At 45.3% G+C, this 24,740-nt stretch overlaps 1 protein-coding gene across 2 annotated transcripts; it reads right to left on the reverse strand.

The window, feature by feature from the left end:
* Positions 1-89: 89 nt before the first annotated feature.
* LOC110508860 (nucleoprotein TPR) lies at positions 90-23,286 on the reverse strand. 2 transcript variants are annotated; one of them, XM_021589729.3, is made up of 47 exons: positions 23,012-23,286; positions 22,166-22,270; positions 21,987-22,054; positions 21,794-21,881; positions 21,582-21,685; positions 21,220-21,384; positions 20,885-20,977; positions 20,724-20,804; positions 20,442-20,529; positions 20,095-20,226; positions 19,810-19,904; positions 17,005-17,202; positions 16,566-16,673; positions 15,967-16,184; positions 15,650-15,813; positions 15,257-15,393; positions 14,329-14,477; positions 13,911-14,073; positions 13,642-13,776; positions 13,229-13,369; positions 12,237-12,447; positions 11,895-12,088; positions 11,565-11,705; positions 11,271-11,387; positions 10,873-11,076; positions 10,478-10,674; positions 9,984-10,131; positions 9,742-9,879; positions 8,784-8,915; positions 8,111-8,241; positions 7,504-7,693; positions 7,165-7,350; positions 5,371-6,091; positions 5,026-5,219; positions 4,789-4,865; positions 4,468-4,667; positions 3,757-4,247; positions 3,425-3,625; positions 2,979-3,189; positions 2,501-2,742; positions 2,275-2,346; positions 1,972-2,063; positions 1,730-1,836; positions 1,317-1,581; positions 1,128-1,234; positions 901-1,005; positions 90-382 (listed from the first exon to the last, which is right to left on the reverse strand). In XM_021589729.3, the coding sequence occupies exons 1-47, from the start codon at positions 23,160-23,162 to the stop codon at positions 324-326; spliced, it is 7,716 nt and encodes a 2,571-aa protein (XP_021445404.3). In that variant the 5' UTR covers positions 23,163-23,286; the 3' UTR covers positions 90-323. The 2 variants fall into 2 exon arrangements, with proteins under 2 accessions (XP_021445404.3, XP_021445403.3); XM_021589728.3 differs by having other exon boundaries at positions 1,128-1,237.
* Between the last annotated feature and the right edge of the window lie 1,454 nt (positions 23,287-24,740).

The raw sequence follows: 24,740 nt of genomic DNA on the forward strand, positions 1-24,740 counted from the left end.
GATCCCCGCCAGAACTCCATCAACTGGCTCAAGTGTGTCTAGAACAACCCTATGGATGGACCACCGACAACGCACGACTACGACAAACATTTTATTTTTCTCTAAGTTTATTAGCAAAAACAAAAGCAATGGAACAATCACTCTTCTTGAAACAAATACAAAACAACACAAAATGTACGCTTTTAAAGCACATGGTATCCACTGACACGAAGTTAGGGAAGAAAAGTCAATCACAAATTAGTATGATTTTTTAAGTAGACCAAGACACTATGATTGATAGTTGGGATGAAGGCCGGGGGATGGAGCAGTGCATGATGGCATCATTAGCGGGGTAGGTTTCCTCTGCCGAAGGGGCCTCTTCCTGCTCGAAGGAAGCCCATACCTTGAATGGAGGAGGCGAAAAGAGTCAAGTTCCATCTTAACCATCATCCAAAATGGCCACTTCATGACACTTGTAACTCTGTTGTGCTGCTTTAGATTGGGTCACTATAGCTTCTTTGAAGATTGTTTTGATGTGCGTTGAAATAATTACCTCTAAACTGTCAGTGCTAAGTTCAAACCTAAGATAAAACATTTTACAAGACCAAGTTTAAACCATACCTGGGGGGGCTTAAGTATCTCTCGCAAGACAGCAACCCTGCTCCAACTATACTTGTGGCACATGTACTCCAACATGCCAAACAAAAGTCTACAATGTGTGCTTTATGTCACCTACTTGCACTTGCTTATCAAACTAATTTAAAAAAATTCTCATCTACTTTGTTGTGTGCTGCGTTTCCACTCTATTAGGCAACAGTATGGTAGCAAAGCTACTGCTTTAGTTGAATGGACTTATAACATGTTGTTCTGGGTTAAAAGTGGCCTTCAAGACTTAAAAATTCAATGTAGATGAAAGCTCACCTCCTCTGCGGATGAGCGCCCTGCCCCTGTTGGCTGTTCTCATGGGCAGAGAGTGCTGGGCCAAGGGGCGACCGGAGGGCTTGGGCTGCACACTACTGCTGGTGTCTGAAGAGAGAGGGAGCAAAATAATTAGAGAAGAGACAAAGAGGTTGTAAGCAGGGATGAGAGAAGGTTGAGGTGTGAGAGAACAAGCAAGAGAGACATGAGAGAGGGAAAGCTGTACTGACCGGCAGAGCTGGAGGTGGGCTCCTGGCTTGTGGAGGGCAGACTGGCATCGTCTGACGGCTGGACAGAGTCCATCTCAGCCTGGCTATCCATGGACGCTTCACCACTCCTACTAATAGGATTGAAAAGTGTATGAGCAACACACACACACACACACCCCATCCCCACACCACAACAACCCCTGTTCTCACCCTTCACTATCTGCCTCCATGAACACCTCGTCACCGTCATCTCCTGGGATGGCCTCTCCGCCGGGGACTGCCATCCCGTGGTGGCTCGTGGATGTCGTCACCATGGGAACAGACTGGGATGCCATGTCCTGGGCATCAGAGGGGTGGGATTCATTGAAGAGCGTCACTGGGGCAGCAACCTGCAGGGGCGTGGTGGGAACACTCCTCCCTCCAGACTCCTCGTCGTGAGCGGCCAGGAACAGTGGACTCTCGTACATCCCCAGACCTACAGACACAACCACAGAGGTCAGGGAGTTGAAGCGGACACTCATTACAATGACATATACATTTCATGACAGATATATTGTATCTATAGAGGAAAAAGACAGTACAGAGCAGCATATTCACTCAGTGCTACTTGGTGTGTGTTATACCTCCTTGTGAGGCGAGCTGTCCGAGGTCAGAGTGGGACGAGCTGGCCTGAGGCATGTCTTCAGGAGGACCAAACCTGAACCTAGGAACTCCTGCTACCTGTGGAGAACTGAGACAGACACCGATAATAATATCAATGAAAAACCAATGGCCAAGAGACTGGGTCCAGTCAATAAATACCAAATCACAACATTCATTTAAGGGTCCATACAAGTAAGTGTGTGTGTGTGTGTGAGAGACTTACTGGATGGCCTCAGCAAAGCCATCAGTCCGGTGGGGAACCACCAGCGTGGGCGTACTGGGGACCATCCTGTCATCGTCATCAAAGAAGTGTTGCTGAGGGATGGAGAACAGAGATGGTGAGAAAGGACTAGCAAACTGTGCAAGACATAACTTGGTTAGGTTACATGGTCATTGAAATACTCCTGGACCCAAATTATGCCTAGACCAAGAAGCCTTTAGTCCAGGAATAAGCTTGGTAACACTAATCTGTGTATGGGAAACCAAGCCTCAAAATTTAGCCAGGCACCATTCCTTCCTGCCTTACCATGTTGCCTATCCCAGGCGTTAGCTGGGGTCCTCTGCCTACAGACTGCCGGCGGATTGGCGCAGACAGCCTCTGTGGGACAAACAACCACAAGGACACTGAACTAGACAAAATATTTTTGCACAGCTGACTCAGTACATAGTGAATATTGTATAATTGAACCCAGGAGCATGTTAGTACAGGTTACATCTGAATATCTGTATTTACGTCTGTATCAAAACCTTACCTGTGTGGGTGGAGGTCCCAGGCCCAGCTCAGGGCCAGGGGGCTGGATGTAGAGGCGTGGGGGCAGGGGGTGTGGGGGTCGGCGGGGGACAGACTGGGGCAGGCGCAGGCTGGAGGAGGGGGAGAAGGGGGAGGTAGAGAAGGAGAAAGTGCTGGTAGTACTAGCGGTAGGTTGTAGTAGTTCTTTGGGGGGGTCGGACATGGCCATGGGGAAGGATTCGGTGGTACTGCTGCTCCCCTCACCTGGAAGCAGGGGAAGGGGTTAATGTCTCAGACTCTGATACGTCAGTCACATCTACCTCAAGTTTCTATTCACTTCTACTTAATGATATTTACTGCATTCATTTTACTTTCAAAACACGACATCCATATTTGGAAGTCTCTCAATTGTCAGACAAAACTCCCTCAGTCATCAGTGTTTCAAATGCAAATTGGGGGACTTCCTAATACAAATGTCGTACAAAAACAGTGTCTCTCACCGCTTTGTGAGTCAGCCTGTTTCTGGGAGGTGGAGTCTATAGCTCCCATGCTCTCCTCGTTCTCCGAGGCAGGCTCCGAGGTCTCAGGGCCCGTCTCGTCTCCTTCAAATGGCTCGTTGGCGTCTCCGCTCCCCTCGTTGCTCTCCTCTCTTCCCATCCCCTGGTCCTCGTCATCATCATCATCCTTCTCTTCCTCCACCTCTTCCTCATACTGAGAAAATACAAACATCTCTTGAATAATCAAATGTATTTAAAGATTTTATACATTAGCAATTGTCACAAAGTGCTTTTACAGAGAGTAAATAATCTAGTGTGAAATGCACTTCTAGCGTGAAATGCACACCTTACTTCGAATTAAACACCTAAATAGAGCTCAACAGATCAGATTCTGCAAACATTCATAAAACACAATATATTTTAACGTCAACATATACTGAAACCCTCACCTGCTCTGCCTCTTCCTCCTCTTCTTCTCGACTGGAGCTGTCTGTGTCGATGATGATGACGTCAGGCTGGCGCTCTTCGCTGGAGTCCTGGGTGTCCGAGGGTTGGGGGGTCACCTGGTGGTCTGAGGGGACAGACTGGGACACCCCGTCATCCTCTTCCTCCACCTCTCCCAGTACAGGAAAGGACACGTCTGGTAGTTCCTACCACACACAGTTAGATAGGGTTTTGCAACAACACTCATGTGATGATGAATGCATGCACCTGTACACATACAGGGCCTGATACACATGCGTATGAATGTGCGCACACACTCCTATGTCTTAAGGTTTACCTGGCTGCCATCTGGAGTCTCCTGGTTCTCCCCTGACCCCTCAGCCTCTCCATCAGTGCCCTCTTCATTCTCCTCCTCCAGTCCCACTCTCTGGATGATACGGAGCTTTTTGGGGATGGGTGGTTCGTCTGGGTTCTCCAGGGCCATGTCGACGCTCTCTGCCCGAGCCTCCAGCTCCACCTCGCGTGCACGCTTTGGCCCAGCAGAGCCCCCTGTAGCAATAGCGGAGCCAAATACGGCCGTAGAAGTGGAGGGCCTCTCCACTTGACCACTAGGGCCCGCCTCTGTCTCCTGACTGGCCAGCTCAGCGGTGGGCGGGGCCTGCTGTTGCTGGGTTGGCTGGACGAAGGCGGTGGCCTGGCTGCTGATTGGCTGAAACTGAGAGTGCGTGATGTTCTGGACGCTAGGGCTGGTGGAGCGGACCGAGCCGCTGGTGCTGCCGAACACAGACACGTGTTCCACGGGGGTTCCACCCTCAGAGGACTGCAGCACTGTGGGGGTTAACACACACACACACACAGGGGATAACAAGGTCAGGTCAACAGTCGCCTATCCACAGCTGCCCTGGGGGACAGTCGCCCATCCACAGCTGCCCTGGGGGACAGTCGCCCATCCACAGCTGCCCTGGGGGACAGTCGCCCATCCACAGCTGCCCTGGGGGACAGTCGCCCATCTAATGCCAATCCTATAATACAGAGCCACTTCTCTCACCTTCCTGGCTTTCAGACTGTGTATGGGGCATGACAGTGGCCGTGGGGGTGGGCATGGTTATGGGCACCATGGGTCGGATGCTGGCCCTGGGGGTGGACTTGTTCCCGGGGATGGGGGAAGGTTTACTGGGGGCACCGCCCGACACCGTGGTGGGTTTGATGTTGGCAGTGGGGGGCTGCTCTGAAGAGCCGGAAGAACCACTGTTTGGTAAGAAATGGGAGACAAGACACAGACGTGGTGTTAAGAGTTGGGGGATGCATCAGTTACTTTAGATTTTAAACCAGTATTTATTTTCAGTGTGCATGATTCAGACATTTCTACCTTCCCCTGTCTGCAGCTTGGGAAGTCCTCTGGTTGATCTGCCTCTGATCTGGAGCTCTCTGCTGCTGCTCCTGGGTCTGGAAGAAGAAAGTGTCCATCACAAATAATTGAATTGGAATTTCAATTCATCTCCTGGATTGACTGAATTTAAAATGTAATTTATCCCAAATCAAGTGTACAGTACTCCCTGTACAGTACGTATGGGTGCATGCAGACGTTTGTGTTCAGTGCCTGTACCTTATTTTTCCCCTGGTCCTGGGACTCGTCTCTCTGAGGTTGTTCGTCACGGTGGTCTCGGAGCTCCCTGATCTCTCGGTCCTGTCGGTGCAGACGGCCCTCATACTGGGACTTGATAGCACTCAGACGCACCTCCTGCTCCTCCCGCTGCTGCTTCAGCTCCTCCACCTCCTTGGTCAGATGCTCCTTCGCAACTGGGACACACACAGAATACTTCATTTGGAATCCGTGATGAGTACAAACCCCAGATAGTTCTCAGATCACTTAAATAATTTCTTTAAAATCGGGGCAACAAACTAGATAATGTGCATAAACAAAACATAAACAGCTAGCTATGTGACTTACTGTTGAGTTGGTTGATCTTCTGCTTGGCGCCCATGAAGACCTTCTTGGTCTTCTCCTCCTTGTCGGCAATCTGTTGCCGTAGCGACTCCTCCTGAGCAGTCTTCTCCTGCAGCTCCTGTTTCAGCCGGGTCACTTCACCCTGGGTCCCCTGGGCAGACTGTTCCTGGAGCCGGGTCAGCTCCTGTTTCAGCCGGGTCACTTCACCCTGGGTCCCCTGGGCCTGGGTAGACTGTTCCTGGAGCCGGGTCAGCTCCTGTTTCAGCCGGGTCACTTCACCCTGGGTCCCCTGGGCCTGGGTAAACTGTTCTTGGAGCCGGGTCAGCTCCTGTTTCAGCCGGGTCACTTCACCCTGGGTCCCCTGGGCCTGGGTAAACTGTTCTTGGAGCCGGGTCAGCTCCTGTTTCAGCCGGGTCACTTCACCTTGGGTCCCCTGGGCCTGGGTAGACTGTTCCTGGAGCCGGGTCAGCTCCTGTTTCAGTCGGGTCACTTCACCCTGGGTCCCCTGGGCCTGGGTAGACTGTTCCTGGAGCCGGGTCAGCTCCTGTTTCAGCCGGGTCACTTCACCCTGGGTCCCCTGGGAAGACTGTTCCTGGAGGCGGGTCAGCTCCTGTTTCAGCCGGGTCACTTCACTCTGTGTCCCCTGGGCCTGTGTAGACTGTTCCTGGAGCCGGGTCAGCTCCTGTTTCAGCCGCCCCATCTCTGTGTTGCGCTCATTCACCGTCTGACAGGGTGATTGAGAACAATACTTTATTAATCCATACGAGATAGAAATGTGTCTCCTGCTATCATTAGAGGGGTTTGGGGGTCAACGGTTTGAGGTGTTTTGTAAAGCTGTATGGTGAAGGAAGTACAGGAAAGGGAATAGATTGGTCCTCCAGAACAAGGGAACAGGATCATGGCTGGACAAGGAAGGTGGCAATGTATTCAATCATGACCTTTCTCTGGATTTTTTTATTTTCATGGAAATACAAATACAATCAAATCAAAGGTTCATTTCTAGTCAATAGCTAGGTTTCCATCCAAATGGTGACAGATAATCAGGCGAATATTTTAAAAAATCTGCATAAAATCACCAGATTTTCTCACCAGTGGTGAGTTGTCCATAAAACTGACTTGTTGGGGATAAAAGGCTATGTACATCATTTATTTTTCAGTCTATGGTTTTGTCACAAAAACTGTAGTGATAAATCGCTCAGTCTGGTTTCACCTCATGCTCTCTAGGACAAGAATTTACTGATAGTGGCCAGGGGGTTATATGATGAGATATGGATAAGAGCAAGACGATCTCAATTGATAATTGGCAGCCAAGCACCGATCATCAGGTCACAAGCGTTCAAATAACAGCCTACCCTCAATATTTAGCCTATTGGAAATGTGCCTGATCACTGTGCACTTAACCACCAGCTGAAATTCATAACTTTTCATGTTTTCCACATTGTGGTGGTTGGCCAATATCATTTGCTCCAAGTTTACTTCGATATGATGGTTATGTTAATATTTGCGCATGAATGCATTTCCACCGCCATTTTGTGCATTATTCTTTATACAGACAAAAAGATCCCACCATGTCGACCGAACAAATAGTTTTTCGACATTTATGAAATTACACCGACATTTCCTGTCAGGACTTTTTTTTATGCGTCAGGTAATTCAACCGCATTAAATGGTTGGATGGAAACATGGTTTATGATATTGACAAGGTGCCAACACCCACCTGCACAAAAGTAGACTTTTAGAAAAGCAGTTAAGCCCAGCATCTACAACACTGGCTCCATACACATACAGTATACCTACCTCCTGTACGTTTTCCAGTTGTCCCTCCAGGTCTTTGACCTTGGTCTCAGCCTGGCTGAGGGAGTCCTTCAGGCTCTGGATCTCTTGGGCAGAGGCCTGCTGGGCCTGTTGAGCCTGCTGCTGGGCCTGTTGCACAGCCTGCAGCACCTCCTCCTGGGCTGGCTTGGCTGCTGCCTCCGCCACCAGCTACCAAAGGGGACAGGAGCAGAGTGTTGGAACGGAACAGAATTAACAGTCAGTAAAGTTCTGACTGGCCCCGGTCATTGTAGCTGTGGGTGCAAACATGTGCAGGTACAGTTTAAACATGCACGATCAGCAAATGTACACACACACACACACCTTGTCGTGCTGCACTTTGAGCTCCTCATACTGCGTCTTGTAGCGTCGTCCGATTTTCTTGACCTGCGTGATGGTCTTGCACTTCTCCTGGATGTCCAGGTGCTTCGCATCCCTCTCAGTGGTCACCTTGCCCAGATTCTCCTTCAGGTTCTGCGCCTGGCTCTGGGCTGTGATAACCGACGCATGGGTCCTAATGGAGGACAGGGGTATGTACAGAGTCAAGTGTAGATGAATGCGGATTAGAAAATAACCTAATAAAATTATTTTGGACAATAATCTTGAGACAGTTTATATTTGAGCCTACTGTACTATTACATTTGGATTCAGTTTCTGAATTGGAAACAATGAATAGTCCCCAACCCTGGTGTGCACGTGTTTTATAATTCTACAACGATGAATAGAATCAGAGTGAGCGGCAAATTGCATGTCACAACATGACAGGTGTATTGTGTAGTAGTAGTAGTAAGACAAGATAAATATAGGACAGCAAATTGGTAGTTATAGTAGTTTTGATAAGTGTAGGTTATTGCCTTGTTTTTTATATCAACAAATATAAAGAATTGTACGTTAATTGTGATGAGTCTATTTCGGGTGAGTGCGTACTGACCTGGCCACCTCAGCCTTCAGTCTCCCAGTCTCCTCAGAGAGCTGCTGGATGCGTTTGAGGTGGGCCTCTCTCTCAGAGTGCAGCTTCTTGTTCTCCTCCTGGTCTGTGTCCTTCTGCTGGCTCACCAGTTGCTGAGACACACACACACACACACACAAATTCACTCTGGAATGCCAGAGTGTGCTCTGGGCGTTTGCAAATTCAGAGCGTTGTCAGATTGTCCATTCGTAAATTCTCTGAGCATTCAGAGTGCACACTGGATGATCTGGCTGAAGAGTAGGGTTGATCTGACCTCACAATGGGAGTCAAGCACCCAAGCTAACTGGCTAACGTTGGCTAGCTACTTCAAGAAACAAATGAGAGAACAGCTCTCTGACCATTTTACTCTCCCTAGCAGAGCTGGTTAGGCTGTTTTCATGTTATTGGTGTTGGTGACTGCAACTGTCCTGCTTGCAATAATTGAATTACACTTATTTGCAGACGTTTAATGACACCGGCCATATTCAATGGGTGTTGTGTGTTCGAAAATGCATCAGTTATTCTGCGCTCTTGTACACTCAGATGAGAGTGCTCTGAAATCAGAGTAGATAGCCAAAGTGAATTTATGAACAAACAGCACGCACACATATTGTACATAATCTCTCTCACACAAACATTGAAGTTGACCTCTGACCTGTGTGCGGGCCTTCCAGCGTTTGATGTCCTCTTCCAACAGTTTCTTCTCAGCCTGCAGCATGCCATTCTTCTCACTCAGCTCAGAGTTGGAGTCCTGCAGGGGAGTGATGTCCGCCTCCAGCTTACGCACCTGGAAGAAAAAGGAGGTAATGGTAAATGCACAATTCACATGAGAAAAAGAGCACTCTGTCAGTATATGTATAGAGACAAGGGTTCTTCGTGTATAGCATCAAAGCAACGGAGTTCTACAGAACTATAAAAAATGTAATTCAGTCTCATCATACAGGTGATGTGTGTCCAAAAGACAACAGACTGGCTCAGAAATCAACATTAGGATGCCTACTAAACATTTGGGAGTATTACTGCAGCTAACAAACATCTTTAGAAAGAAATAATGTAGCTAGTACCAATTATTAGTGATGCTTTTAACACTCATAGGGCCCAATAAAATCCATTCATGCGTTTTGCTTGATTCCGTTTGTTTTTCTAGGTTTGTTTTCGTCTTCTGGTTTTTGTTCTCCAAATCACCCACAGAGACCATTGTATGGTATGCAGTGTTTCTGTAGCACTCATGTGATTGCAGAGTTAACAAAACAAATGGCCACTGGATTGATGTAAATAATCAGATATTCTGCCAGGTAGGCATAGGCTACTTTGTAGTTAACATTTCATTGAGGTTAAGGAATGCTTTTCCATCTACGAATTTACAGTCATCATTAGCATCATCATTAACGGCTACACAAAATGTGTACCAAACGCACGCACCGCACACAAACATGGGCATTCATGTTTCAGAAAGCTGCAAATTATAGCGTTTATCAATTCAAAACATTTAGTTGATTTCCTAATAAGTTCGATACATGTTATAATATTGTTGAATTCCGTTTAAATGTCTGGATTCCGTGATTCTGTCCGTGTTTTCCACATCACTCAATAGAGTGTATAGTAGTCCTTACTTTAGCCTGGGTTTGGTGCAGCTCCTGTTCCAGTCGCTCCCTCTCCTCCTTCAGCATCTTGTTGGTCTCCACCAGCACGTTTAAGTTCTCCATCCTCTTCATTTTCTCATCGTGCTGGGCCATGGTCTTTGCTGTCAGCTGGGGGGCAGACAGCAGAGTTGGTTGAAATTAAAATATGAACCCGTAGCAGGCTGTAACAGAGGAAAGGATGCTCTGAAAGGTTAAGAACTTTCTAATTCTACCTGTAGTTTCTCTCTCTCAGCGTTGAGGCTCTCTTGTAGTTCCTTCAGCTCTCGATCCTGGTGTTCAACCTGTTGTTTGTAGCGCAGTGTCTCAACCTCGGCCACCTCAAACTGTGTCTCTGCAATCTCCTTCTCACGACGCACAAACCTGCAGGAGGGAAAGGTCAGAGCAGGCTTAACAAACTGCTTGCTCGCTAAAGTACTGGTTAGGAACAGCTCTAGTATAGGCTCGGTTTCCAGACACAGATTAAGCCCATTTTTAAGGTAGAATGGTCCTTTTTTGTTGTTGTCTAGAACTAGCTCAATCTGGTCTGGGAAACCATTTTGTAGTGTAAAAATGTATCAGTGTGATCTTTCAGTTTTACAATCAGGAAATTCAGGTGACCGCAGATTCAGATGTAAATGATCCATGTTTAACACAGGTCAGCAATACAGGTATCAAGTATCTATAAAGGAATTGGCACAGTAAGCAAAGTCACATCCCTATCTACTACCTGAGGATCTCCAGGATCTGTTCCTGGGACTTGCCCTCTTCGCTGAAGGACAGGTTGAGGCTGCTCTCCCTACTAGCCTGTTGCTGCTGCTGTACTGTGGCGGCCATTTTGGCTCCCAGGCTCTCCATCTGCTGGTGCAGCAGGCCATTCTGCTTCTGCAGCTCGTCTGCCCGCTTCTGCTGCTTGGACAGGTCCTCCTGGGGGAAGAGGGAAGCCAGGGTGTGAAGAACAATGTTTCCAGCTCATCACCAGTAAGCAACTGATGGAATGGTAACCTGCTACATCCTGGCCAAATCTAATAGTTCTTTACCACATTGTCTGTCAAAAAGATCCGCATAACTCTTTCAACAACGTTCACGTCACATCTCCCCCCCACCTCCTGACCAACCACCAACCTTGAGTTTCTTCTCCAGCTGGTTCCAGTTGGTGCGAGCCTCCTGTAGCTGGGTGGTGGTCTGTTTGGCCTTGTCCTCCAGCTGCTTCCTGCTCTGGTTCCCCTGCAGGCCTTGTTTCTTGACCGCCTGTAGCGCCTCCACATCAGCCGCATGCAGCATCAGCTCCCGCTCGTACTTGTTCTGGGCCTCCGCTGCCAGCTTGCCCTGTGCAAGGAAAAAGAGAGAGTCAAGTTTGACAAACCCATGCCTAGACACTGTCATACCAACAGTCTTTCTAGCGGTTTACCTCATGTATAACTAGAGGTGAAGCACAAAGGATCTGAAGCAAGCAACATCCAGGGCAGTTTGCCCTTAATTATCGACTGAGAACATGTAGCCTGACATAGCTGGAAGTCTACCTGCTGCAGGCTGTCCTGCATGGCCTTCTGTTCCTGGGTGATGGCTGCAGCCTTCCTCTCCTCCGCCTCCTGCAGCTCTGACTGCAAGTTTTTCATGGTCCTCTTCAGCTCATTCACCTGGGGGAAAAGGAGTAGGCATGAGCGGAGGATGACAGAGGAGAGCCTTGTTGGGCCCCCGACTAACATGCCAGCTCCAGACATCCAAACTTAAGAGGGGGCAATACATTGCAACATTTAGCAACAGCTGTGGCTTCTGATGTTTTGAGAAAGTATTTGGTACAGTTGCCATCTTACCTGTTTCTCCACAATATCCATGGCCTTCCTCTTCTCCTCACGGAGCTCCTGTTTCTCCTTCTCAGCCTCCACCAGCTTCTTCTCCAGCCCACGCTGGAACTCCTGGGCCTCCTTTAGACGAGTCTCCACAGGAGAACGAGCCTGAGAGGTAGAGAGAGAGGAAGTTAGGCATCAAAGAAGTTATATCAAATTGGTGTTCAAAGTGAGTTTGAACTCCACTGGTAGTGCCGATTACTACAAGGATGGAAGATTGATAAGTCAAAGGGAAAGGGTCTTTGTAGGATAATAAGTACTTGTATGCTTTTCTTGTGCTAATTCTCAACACATAACCTGTTTCTCTTTGCTGAGGGACTCCTCCAGGCTGAGCACTACGGTGCGGTACTGCTCCACGTTAGTGCTCGCGTTCTGCAGGCGCTCCTGCAGATCGCTGATCTGCTTCTCGGCCTGCTGCAAACGCCCACGCACCTCCTCTAGTTCTGACTGGAGCTTGGCCTGGGCCTCCTGGGACTGGGTCTGAGATGGAGCTACAAACAAACACACAGAGAGTGACTGAAAATGCCAACAGTTCTGGTCCAATGCCACCATTTCCAATGCTTTTACACAATACATTGCAATGTCTCCTGTCAAATTCCCAGAGGACATCTGTATTTGACCCTTTGGACAAAAGCCTACCTCTTAACGGTGCTCTGATGGGTGCCCGGGGGTTAGTCTGGCCCAGGCTCTGACCCTGGCCCAGACCTGAACCCTGGTTCTGGCTTTCAGCATGGCTGAGCTGTTGTTTCAGAAGGTTAGCCTGCTGCTCAGCATTCTTCAACAGCTCCTTGGTCTTCTGGTGCAGGGCACACTGGGCCTCTAGCTGCTTCTTGGCCTCCAGCAGTTGAGCCTGAGGGAGTATATTTAAATAAAAACTGGTGGAGGAAGGAAAGGGGGCCTAAAAGTGTCCGCATGCTCCCAGCCGAAAAAGTTAGTGCATATATTATGACAACATTGTGACGTTTTTCTTTGTTTTGGTTTTCGGCAAGGTTTTTTGGGGCTGTTCGTGCACACACACACACACACAAAAATGTCTGAAGGCAAGACGAAGTCTACGCCCCTTCGTCAGTGATTGGTCAGTAGGGATTAGTAGGGATTCTTCACTGAAGTGCTTGTTGTCATTCAACGAGAAACAAATCATTTAATGCAAATTTCTTCACTTTTTGCACCAAACATCTTAGTTAGATGTAAAATTGCTCGACTAAAATCTTGGCAAAAACGTCATAATTAATGACAGATTTCTTGAGTCATCTTAGATTAATTCTGAATGTTGAGGAAGTGTATACTGGCTACGGCGTCTAAAGACGGACAAACAGTACTATTGCCGCTTTTTTCTCGTTCTTTTAAGGGAGTTTGCGAGCTGAACCGAAGCATGCGGAATGCTTAAGTGATGTTATGGTAAAAGCCACAGAAGGTCTAATATTCTCATCGTCACGGGTATTCAACTCATACCCTACGAGAAGGGCAATTAAAGAGAGAAGGACAGAACGAAAGGGTTGGGGGAAGAAAGAGGGGATGAAAAAGTGAGAGGAGATAAAGGAGACAGAAAAAAAGACAACCAGTGTCAGAGAGAAAATCAGTAAGAAAGAGGGAAGGAAGTGAAGTAAGAAAAAGATTGAGTATATACGAACGTCTTGGTTACGGCCCAGCATGTGCCTCTGCTCCACCTCCTCAGCCAGTTTCTTCTTAAACTGGGTGAGCTCTCTCTCCAGTCTCTCTATCTGGCTGTTCAGACGCTGCCTGGTCTCGGTCTCTGTACGCTCCATCGTCAGCTATGGGACAAGAGTAAGGCAGGGAGGTGATCGTCATTAAACATAGATCTTTTCTACACTAGAGTAGTGTGACTGGACTCTACGGCAAAGCTGCATTTGCAGTGATATCCCACAGGGCTAATGAAAGTGGGGTAAAGCCAAACCACAGATTTGTCCTTTGAGGCATTTTCAATTACTAGAGGCCCACTGTGAAGAGTCTGTCAGGATAGACCTCAGTAAGGATACAATGTGTTTGTGTAACTGGTTGACATATGTAAGAGCAGTGTGTGTACCTGGATTGACTTGAGGTTGGTGAGCAGGAGGTTCTGGTTGCGCTGCTCAGCCATCATGGCTTCCTTCTCCTGGTTCAGTCTGGACTCTGCTGACTTCAGCATGTCTCTCTCTTTCTTCATGTTCTCACCACGCACCTGATGGTGGGGGGGAAGAAAGAAAAGAAAGGAGAAAGAAGAAATGGAGAGAGAGGGGAGAAGATAAATTAATAAACATACATACCCCATCGCAACTTAACTAACCCCGCCTGGGCCAAGCTTAACCTCCTAACCTCTGCCAAGGCCAGCTTCTCATTGGCCGCCCGGAGATCCTGGGTCATGGTGTGGATGATCTGCTCATGTTTCTGAGCCGTGGCGGCCATCTTCTGGCTCTTATCGTGCAGAGCAGCGATCTCCCGCCTGTAGCCGTTTACATTCTCCTGCAGCATCTCGTATCTGACAGAGACCAAACATGGTTTGATTTACTTCAGCAGATGGACACTTCTGCCCCAAGAAATACATATGAGATGTGTTTGTTCAGAGCATTCGAAAAGGGAAGTGGAAAATGATCAATAGCCAAAATTAAAAATGCAACAGAAATCAATTTTCTCCAAATTTTCTAAAATAAGTCAGGTGAAGTATGAAAAAGCAATGCTGGACATACACATCAGTATTGTTGTTGGATTTAGTATAACTTAAAAAACAACTTACCTCTTGGAGGCGAACTCCAGCTGTGTGGAGAGCTTGGCCTTCTGGGAGCGGACCGCAGACAGCTGCTCCTGTAGCTTCTCGTTCTGCTCGTTCAGCATCCTGTCGTTCACCGCCTTCTCATTCTTGTATGTGGTGAAGGAGTCGTTCAACTGGAAGGGGCAGAATGAAAAAAATATTTTTGTGAACGGGGTGGTGTACCTAATAAACCTAATAAACTGCGATCGTTCCCCTTTGATCACTGAGTGTAAGTTAAATTGGTTTCCATCGCATTTTCAACTCTACGGATTGTTTTGTCGCAAACTGTGGCAATAAATCGCAAACTTGAGCAATCTGGTTTTGGCACATGCTCTCTAAACAGTTCACTGATAGTGGACAGGGTACGTTATATGATGATATGGATAAGAGGAATATAATTTATATTTGATAATTGGCAGCCAACCATTGATTATCATATGTCACCAGCATTCAAATAATACTCTCAACATTTATTGTAAATTTGCGTCAAGCTCACCACTGTCCATCACCACCATAAAGTTCATGATAATTTATTTAATCTGCCTATAAACTCCTAGTGGAAGTAAAAATTATATCACGTGACTCCAAGTTTACTTCGATATGATGATTATTACATCAAAATACAAAATATTTTGTAACAACTGATGAGTTCTCTCTTGCAGTGCCGAACTGCATGTGAACAGCAGTGACAGTGATCTACAAGTCATTTTGCATGCTGGACAACCCCAGGCAATAACAGTAGGCTAGTCAAACTACACACTGTGCCCAGTTTCGCATGCTGACCAACGCGAGGTAAGTAAACAAGTTCATAACATAGATGAGATACTATTCAATTTCCTTTGATTCAACAAAGAATAAATTAAAGTGTCAACTTGAATGTTGTCTGACTGCCTCTCCCTGGTACGCATCTGACCTGTTTGAGAGCAGCCTTGGCCTGGGTGGTCTGGGAAGACTCAGCGGCTGAAGCCCTCATGGGGGTGGACCTGGTGGGAGGGGGGAAGGAGGGCCGGCTGGGGGTGTACATCTGGGGGGCTGCCTCCTGTGTAGGACCTGGGAATAAGAACATATCCTGTCAGCATAACAAAGATCAATGAATTGATCTAAAGCTCCAAGGCCCAATAAATAAACATGCCCGGGTCCATGTATTGATTTGGTTATGTGTGAAGGTAGGCTCAATGCATATATCTTCGTGATCAGTGTTAGGTTGAGGGGTGGTTATATTGTGGTGGTTGAGGTTACGTTTAAGTTGAGTGTTTACAGCGGGTAGGTTGGGGTTAGGTTGTGAGATGGTTGCTGAGAAGTTCACCTTGTGGTGGGAGGTTGAAGCCGGTGCTCTGGGACAGCAGGATGCGGTACATGTCTCTCTGGCGGCCGTTGGAGTCAGCCAGCTGCTTTTGCTGGTTTCTCTGCTCCTTTAGAATCTCCAGCTCCTTCTGGACCTTCTCTAGCTGCTGTTCCAGCTGGGTCACACTACATATACACAAGACAGGAGAAATAGAGTTTGTTTTCAGAAATAATGCATTTGTAAAAAGCACTAAGCAAATGAAATCTGACTGTATGACTGCGATACTATGTTCAAGGGTGAGGAAGTACAATGTCAAGGGGTTGATAAATGTTCCCTACCGTGCAGACTTGGCCTCAGTCTGCTCTCTCTCCATCTTCTCCCCCAGCTCCCGGAGACGTGCCAGCATGCTCTGGTTTTGCCGCTGCAGCTCCTCCACACTGCGGAAGGAAACCTGGCGTGGGTTGATGATCTCAGAGCTGCTGCTCAGGTTCATCGTCTCCTCGCGGACCACCGGGTTGCCACGCGCCTCCTCCAGCTCCACTAGCAGGACGCGCACCTAGAGGGCGCGATGAAAAGGAGTAAAATCTATATGAGAGCAACTTATTAAAGGCAGTGGCTCCTATTCTTATTCCTGGAGGAGCTTCTCTTGATTTTGTTAAGGCAAGGAAAACCAAGACACTTTGATAGCCACCAAACTGTTAACTTCATATTTTAAGTTCCCCTATATTTCTGTTATTACAGTGCTATTACTCTGTTATTAGTGCACCTGGACAGGAGTCTCACTGTTGATGGACCTGGCCTGAGAGCAATGAACACAATGTATTGTGGAAATATGGTTCAGTAAACGTTGTTAAACTGGAACGTAGTTGTCATTTTAAATTAACAGTTATATTAATATGGTAACGGTAGACACTAAATGACACCATGGTATGTATACCTGCTGGGACATGTCCTCCAGCTCTCTCTCAGAGTGCTGGTTGTCCTTCTCCAGGTTGGAGCAGTGCTTTTTGGCCTCATCTGTCTCTTTCTGCAGGCTGTGGATCTCCTTAAGATTACAAGAGATCGAAATTGGTTAATCCAAGCCTCAACTCAGACATTAGCACTGATACATGCCTATATTTTTCTGCGTCGTATTCTCTCCCCTCTTCTATGTGATGTACCTGGGTTTTGTTCATGAAATGGAAGACATTTCAAAACTAAAATGAGCATTTCTTATAAGTCTAGGTAGTCCCTCCCTTTTTACTGTCTGTTTTCTTCAGTTTGGTGCCTAATGAACACGACCCAACTTCTTCCTCTGCCAATTTATCTTTTCCCCTCCCCCACATATCGATCCTCACTCGTCCAGTCCTGCCACTCCCGCCATCTCTCCCGCTCACCGTCCTGGCCTGTTCCAGTTTGGCACAGAGGCTGTTCATGGACCTCTGCATGCTCTCATACTCCTCCCGCTGGCGCTTTAGGATGGGCGCCTTCTCCTCCACCTCCTGCACGATCTCGTCCAGCACGCGCGTCACACGCCGGTTCTCCTGCTTCTCCACGAGCAACTGGTCCTGGATGTCCACGAATGCGTTGTACAGCTAAGAGAGCGGGATTGTTTTGTGTTTAAAAAAAAAAGAGAAGAAGATGTTAAGTCATGACTAAACATTTGCCATCAGAAAGTATTCATACCCCTTGACTTATTCCACATTTTGTGATATTGAATTCAAAAACGTATTAAATTACACACAAAACCCCACAATAAACTGAAAACATGGTTTTTAGAAATGTTTGCAAATGTATTGAAATACAGAAATCTAATTTACATAAGTATTCACACCCCCTTGCTATGACACTCCAAATTGAGGTCGGGCGCATCCAATTTGGGGGGGGGGGACAACTCACTACATGGTATAGATAGTCCCCCACCAAACAAATCTATAGGAAGTCTGTTCTGATACCGACTGTTCTGATACCGCAGATACCGACTAAATCGGTCGATTAAAAAAAAATATATATATATATATATATATATGTAATAATGACAATTACAACAATACCGAATGAACACTTATTTTTACTTAATATAATAGATCAAATCAATTTAGTCTCAAATCAAAAATGAAACATGTTCAATTTGGTTTAAATAATGCAAAAACAAAGTGTTGAAGAAAGTAAAACTGCAATATGTGCCATGTAAAAAAGCGAACGTTTAAGCTCTTTGCTCAGAACATATGAAAGATGGTGGTTCCTTTTAACGCGAGTCTTCAATATTCCCAGGTAAGAAGTTTTTGGTTGTAGTTATTATAGGACTCTCTCTACCATTTGTATTTCATATACCTTTGACTATTGGATGTTCTAATAGGTAATTTAGTATTGCGAGCCTAATCTCGGGTGTTGATAGGCTTGAAGTCAAACAGTGCAATGCTTGAAGCAGAGTGAAGAGCTGCTGGCAAATGCAGGAAAGTGCTGTTTGAATGAATGCAGTAAGACTGCTCTTTCAAATCATAGACTTAATTATAATATAATAACACACAGAAATATGAGCCTTAGGTCATTAATAATGGTCAAATCCGGAAATTATAATTTCGAAAACAAGACGCTTAATCTTTCAGTGAAATACGGAACCGTTCCGTATTTTATCGAATGGGTGGCAACCCCAAGTCTAAATATTGCTGTTACATTGCACAACCGTCAATGTTATGTCATAATTATGTACAATTCTGGCAAATTAATTACAGTCTTTGTTAGGAAGAAATAGTCTTCACACAGTTCGCAACGAGCCAGGCGGCCCAAACAGCTGCATATACCCCGACGCTGTTGCACAGAACGCAAGAGAAGAAACACAATTTCCCTAGTTAAAAGAAATTCATGTTAGCAGGCAATATTAACTAAATATGCACGTTTAAAAATATATACATGTTTATAGATTTTAAGAAAGGCGTCGATGTTTATGGTTAGGTACACATTGGTGCAACGACAGTGCTTTTTTCGCAAATGCGCTTGTTAAATCACCCGTTAGGCGAAGTAGGCTGTGATTCAATGATAAATTAACAGGAACCGAATCGATTATATGCAACGCAGGACAAGCTAGATAAACTAGTAATATCAACCATGTGTAGTTAACTAGTGATTATGTTAAGATTGATTGTTTTTAATAAGAGAAGTTTAATGCTAGCTAGCACCTTACCTTGGCTCCTTGATGCACTAGCATAACAGGTAGTCAGCCTGCCATGTAGTCTCCCTGTGGAGTGCAATGTAATCGTCGTCCAAAAATGACGATTATCGATTGTTATGAAAACTTGAAATAGGCACTAATTAATCGGTCGACCTCTAGTTTGTCCTATATCTGAGAAAGATAAGAAACATCTGGAAACATGCATTTTTTTTTTTACATTAACCCCTTATTTTTTTGACACAAAACAGTCTCCATATATATACTTCCATTCATTTATTCAGCTGGTACTGGGGGACCTTCAGGCGGGTATTGTGAGGCCTGTGGTCATGTACGTGTTCGTGAGAGTCTTTTCTTTCCATAGAGGGGTCATAATAGTTTTGCAGGCCAAACCGTATGGATGCTAGACGATTTCCTGTTAACCAATCACCAACAAAGGGGCGTAGACTTTGGCTTGACTCCAGAAAAAAATGTAATCCAAAACGTCACAAATGTCTTCATAATATATGCACAAACTCTTACTACCCGTTTCATCTGGGAAGCATACGGACATCTTTAGACTGAGGCAAAGATTAACGTTCCAACAGGACAATGACCCCAAGCATTCACCCAAAAACAACCCTGGCATGGTTTCAGAACAAGAATGTGAAGGTCCTTGAGTAGCTCAGCCAAAGCTCACCCAAATCCAGATGTACCCAAGACGACAAAGCTGTAATCGTCGCCAACGGCGCTTCTACAAAGTATTGACTCAGGGATGTGAATTCTTATGTAAATAAGATATTTCTGTATTTCACTTTAAATAGTTTTTGTTAAAATTTCTAAAAACATGTTTTCACTGTCATTATGGGGCATTGTGTGTAGATGGGTAATAAAAAAAAAGAAGATATATTTAATCTATTTTTAACTCAGACTAACACAACACAATGTGGAATAAGTCAATGGGTATTAATTTTTTCTGAAGGCACTGTATCTTCGAGACTTTTGGACACTTCATTTCAATGCTTCGTCACAATGTTAAAACATGTCATTTTACCTCCATGAACTTCATTCCAGGCTTGACAATCTTGGCCACAGCAGCTGCGGTCGGACACATGGAGTCCAACTCTTCCTCTGTGAGCACTGGCATGCCTGAAGAAATAAACACTTTAAAAAAAACAAATCATTCAACAATCCTAGACACCTTGTCTTGCAGTATGAGATAATATCTCAAATAAGAAATTTCAAGAGAATATAGGACTGAGGAGTCCAAGATCAACAGATTCAGATTGTAGCTAAAGGAAAATTCTAGACAATACAGATATACAGTACTGTCCCATACTTCTTTTCTTATCTGAGGCACGCAGGTTGGCGTTCTCCAGCTCCATCTTCTTAAACTTCTCCTTCAGCTCAGCTTCCTGTTTGCTCTTTGACCCCTCCATATCTGCCAGCTTCTTCTCCATGTTCTGTCTCGCTGTTGGAAGGAAGAGCCATGACATAATTAGAAAAAAAATGTATACTATGTTTTTATTAATTTTTCTATTAGATTTCAGCCAAACCAAAGTGTTACTTTTCCCTATAACATTTGGGTCTTTTCAAAATGTGATATTATTTAGATAGATTGTATCAATGGTTGACAACAGCCATTAGGAATTGGAAACAATAGAGTGAACGCATTGTGTATCTCACCATCACCAGACTCCTTCACCAGCTTGTGCAGCTCCTCCACGGCCCTGTTCAACTCCTCGTTCTTGGACTCTGCATCTGACGCTGACCCCTAAAGAAACCACATAGAAGAACGGACAATTAGCAAACTACCACCGCACTGCTATGAATGCCTTATATGACTAAATGTTCACACTAAATATTGTACATAATGCAAAACAGTGCTAAAATATACCCCTGCATACTAAAAAACAGTGCTCATACATATTCCAACATAGTACATTAGAAGAATAGTCAGATAATTACCTTGTACAAGTTGGAGAGCTTGATGTGGGCATTCTGTTCATTGCGGTACTTCTCCTCCATGGTGCTATGATGGTCTTTAGCCTATAATACATAGATGTATTGATAACAGTATAGTTCCTTATCAATAATCCCATTTATAATCAGTTGAATTTACACCAAACCTCTTTCAGTTTTGTCATCAGGTCCTCCACTCGCTTCTGCAGGTTCTCACTGCTCTTCTTCAGATTGGTGACTTGGGTTTGAAGTCTTGTGACCTGGAGAGAGGGTGGAAGGCACTGGGTGTAAGAACATAGACTGCTCTATATGGTCACAACATTCATACCAAAGAAATGTAATGCTCTCCACATCATTATGGCTAAGAGTTATATTGACATTTTCTATGCCTATTGCTTTGTATACGAGATCATACAATTACAGAACAGCCTGGTGAAATTGAAGCATATATCATATATTTGCACAAGAAGTCATAAAACCAGTGGGCCTTATGGTACAGTACCTCATCTTTCTTGCACTCAAAGCTGCACTTGAGCTCCAGGATCTCCTTGCCCTTGTCCCTGGAGACTGATAGCAGCTCCTCTGTCTTGGTCTTCAGTTCAGAGTTCAGCCACGTGTTCTGATTCTGCAGTAGCTCCTTCTCCTGCTCCATACGTTTCTCACGGTGCTAGAAATACAATGTGTGAAATCATTAAGCAATCATTGTATTCAATACAATATAGGGATGATCAGACAGGTGCATACTCAGAGACACCCCATCTCAATCTGCTTCTCAAAGTGCTTGAAATACAACCTTGTTATGTTGGCAATGTAGTTAATATAAAGTAAAGGGCTAGCATGCTCTGAGGCTCTGGAATTTTTCACCTGAATGGAGACCTCAGAAGATTGGATCTCATCCAGTTTGAGCTGTAGATCTATTTTGGCTGTGTTGGTCTCCACCAGCTTGTCATTGAGCCGCTTGACATCCTCTGCGGAAAACAAATTAACACACTCATCATATGGAATAATAGCAGGTAGTAAGACAAACAAATCATTTACAATGAGGACAACTCGCATGTGCCAAGTCCGTGTCTTACCGGTGAGATTTTCCACATCTTGAGTTCTCTTTTCAAGCAGACGAGCCAGTTCCCGCCTTTCGGCCTCAATCTCATATTTGGCTTTGCTCTGAGATAGAGTTATGATATATGTTAACGCTCATGCCCTTCCATTCCCTGAAGTTTGATGAAAAAGCTTTCTGCATGCATAACGGAAAGATACGCATATTCTCACCGGCTGCTGTGATTCCTTCTCCTCTGACGATTCCACATCCACACCTTTCAGATTGTTCAGCTCTTCGACTACAGAGAAAGAGAATATAACACTTAACCTTCAATCTAACCTCCTGGACTTGGACTGTGTGACAGATGGAATGTCAACATTGGTAGTGTGGAAAACAACAGACTACTTACTGAGTTTGGTATTCTCCTCTTTGAGAGTCTGGTAATTCCGGGTGTGAGACACAATCTGCTCTTGACTCTCTGCCAATCTCTTCTCAACGTCAAAGTATTGCTGCTCTATATATGTAGTAAGGCATAGGGATATGTCACACATGGGCAGGCGATAGGCTAGCTCTCAAACACGTTAAGAAATGTCAACAATCATCGCTTGCAATATGGCTTTCGTAGCATATGGCCCTTATCCTTCATCTGCAAGAAATAATCCTTATACACTTATTGAGATTGAGCGTCAGGGCTCTTAATTAACAAAACTCCCCCGTACAGAAAACGCCTTCGTCCAATTAATCTTATGTAATGGGAAATTGTCATGAGCAAGGGCTAGCGATGCAATGTAGGTACAAAACATTGACATGGGAGGCAATAATATGATGTAGGTAGCTTGTGTGTCTAGCGCTAGTCTTCTAGACAAGAATGAGTAACACTGGAAATATGAATGAGAAACGTGTAGGAGCCAGAATTTGAGGATGTACATGGAATAAAACGTGATCAGTTTAGTCATCCCTTCCTAGAAGGTAGAGGCAGCGAGCTTAAATAATTAGCAAACTCACTTTACTTAAAACGCACTTGCAAAACAATAATTGCACTCAACCAGCTAACGTTCACATTACAGTACAGGGCCTGTACTACTACCATCTCAGGCTATAACGTTACTGCTGTGGTAGCTAATAAATACGGCCAGCTTCATAGATTATTAGCTAACTAGTAACGTAAAATATAACCAACCAGCAGCTAAAGTTATATTGGTTGACATAAATAGCTAGCTAAGCTAGCTAACCGACTAGCCAATGCTCCACTTACCACAGTCCGCTTTGAACCGCTCGTGCTGCGTTTTGAGGGATTCGATTTCATTCTTCTGGTCAGTAAGGAACTTTTCTAATTTGTTTTGAGCAGCTTTAGGGAGTTTATTAAGCTCTGTACGCTCCAAAACTTGGAGCAGAACTGCCGCCATCTCCCAACCAGTCCGAAACAGCGCAAAACAACTTCGTTGGGATAGCTATCAGAAGAAAAAAATGACCTCGAGTAGCATAACCTACGTTGTCAATCAGCGACAATACCATTAACCGCGGAGCATCACGGGAGATTGAGTATATTGTCCAATCATCTTCCTTGGATGCAGTGACGTATTATTTAGGCGATGCCACAAGTATCAACCAAAAACGTTTTAGAACGAACTCATTGTTCTGTGTATCAACCAACATTTTTTAAATAACTAAACCAAGATAGACCACAGCCCATCGTTTCAAATGGGAAGACATTTGCCAGTGGGCAAAACAAGCAAGGAGGAGGGCAACGCCAAGCACGAGCTAGCGAGATCCTATTGAGGCGTTCTATCATAATTTGTATATTTCCGTTAGGGAACGCAAATCAAATCAAATCAAATGTATTTATATAGCCCTTCGCACATCAGCTGATATCTCAAAGTGCTGTACAGAAACCCAGCCTAAAACCCCAAACAGCAAGCAATGCAGGTGTAGAAGCACGGTGGCTAGGAAAAACTCCCTAGAAAGGCCAAAACCTAGGAAGAAACCTAGAGAGGAACCAGGCTATGTGGGGTGGCCAGTCCTCTTCTGGCTGTGCCGGGTGGAGATTATAACAGAACATGGCCAAGATGTTCAAATGTTCATAAATGACCAGCATGGTCAAATAATAATAAGGCAGAACAGTTGAAACTGGAGCAGCAGCACAGCCAGGTGGACTGGGGACAGCAAGGAGTCATCATGTCAGGTATTCCTGGGGCATGGTCCTAGGGCTCAGGTCCTCCGAGAGAGAGAAAGAAAGAGAGAATTAGAGAGAGCATATGTGGGATGGCCAGTCCTCTTCTGGCTGTGCCGGGTGGAGATTATAACAGAACATGGCCAAGATGTTCAAATGTTCATAAATGACCAGCATGGTCGAATAATAATAAGGCAGAACAGTTGAAACTGGAGCAGCAGCACAGCCAGGTGGACTGGGGACAGCAAGGAGTCATCATGTCAGGTAGTCCTGGGGCATGGTCCTCCGAGAGAGAGAAAGAGAGAAGGAGAGAATTAGAGAACGCACACTTAGATTCACACAGGACACCGAATAGGACAGGAGAAGTACTCCAGATATAACAAACTGACCCTAGCCCCCCGACACATAAACTACTGCAGCATAAATACTGGAGGCTGAGACAGGAGGGGTCTACTTTGAAGTGCACGTGTGGATTAACTAAATTGGTATTTGCACTCTTAAACAACAACATTTTTACTTTGGCAAAGGGTAAAGTCTACAAAACGTAGTCCACTCTTTTAGACAGATTTTAGTTTTGTGAACAGAAAACGGTATTGAGAAAATGTGCAGAATATCGTCCAAACTCCATCTCGTTCCATCTTCTCCCACTGGTGGCCATTGGGCTTCCTCGCACTACGCGCAAACGCCAAGCAGATGCTTCACATTTATACATCCGGTGAAATATCTGTCTCATTGAACCATTTTTATGTTTTATTTCACCTTTATTTAACCAGGTAGGCTAGTTGAGAACAACTTCTCATTTACAACTTCGACC

Source organism: Oncorhynchus mykiss, chromosome 28 (genome assembly GCF_057628025.1).
Source record: "Oncorhynchus mykiss isolate SJ-2025 chromosome 28, ASM5762802v1, whole genome shotgun sequence".
NCBI lineage: Eukaryota > Metazoa > Chordata > Actinopteri > Salmoniformes > Salmonidae > Oncorhynchus > Oncorhynchus mykiss.

Excerpts from the sequence above, each read along its gene's own strand:
- LOC110508860 (XM_021589728.3), bottom strand. The coding sequence starts at position 23,162 with ATGGCGGCAGTTCTGCTCCAAGTTTTGGAGCGTACAGAGCTTAATAAA. Across the intron at positions 21,882-21,986 it reads AGAAGGAATCACAGCAGCCG|AGCAAAGCCAAATATGAGAT; the intron begins GTGAGAATATGC and ends ACTCTATCTCAG. Across the intron at positions 15,394-15,649 it reads CTTCAACCTCCCACCACAAG|GTCCTACACAGGAGGCAGCC; the intron begins GTGAACTTCTCA and ends TCTTATTCCCAG.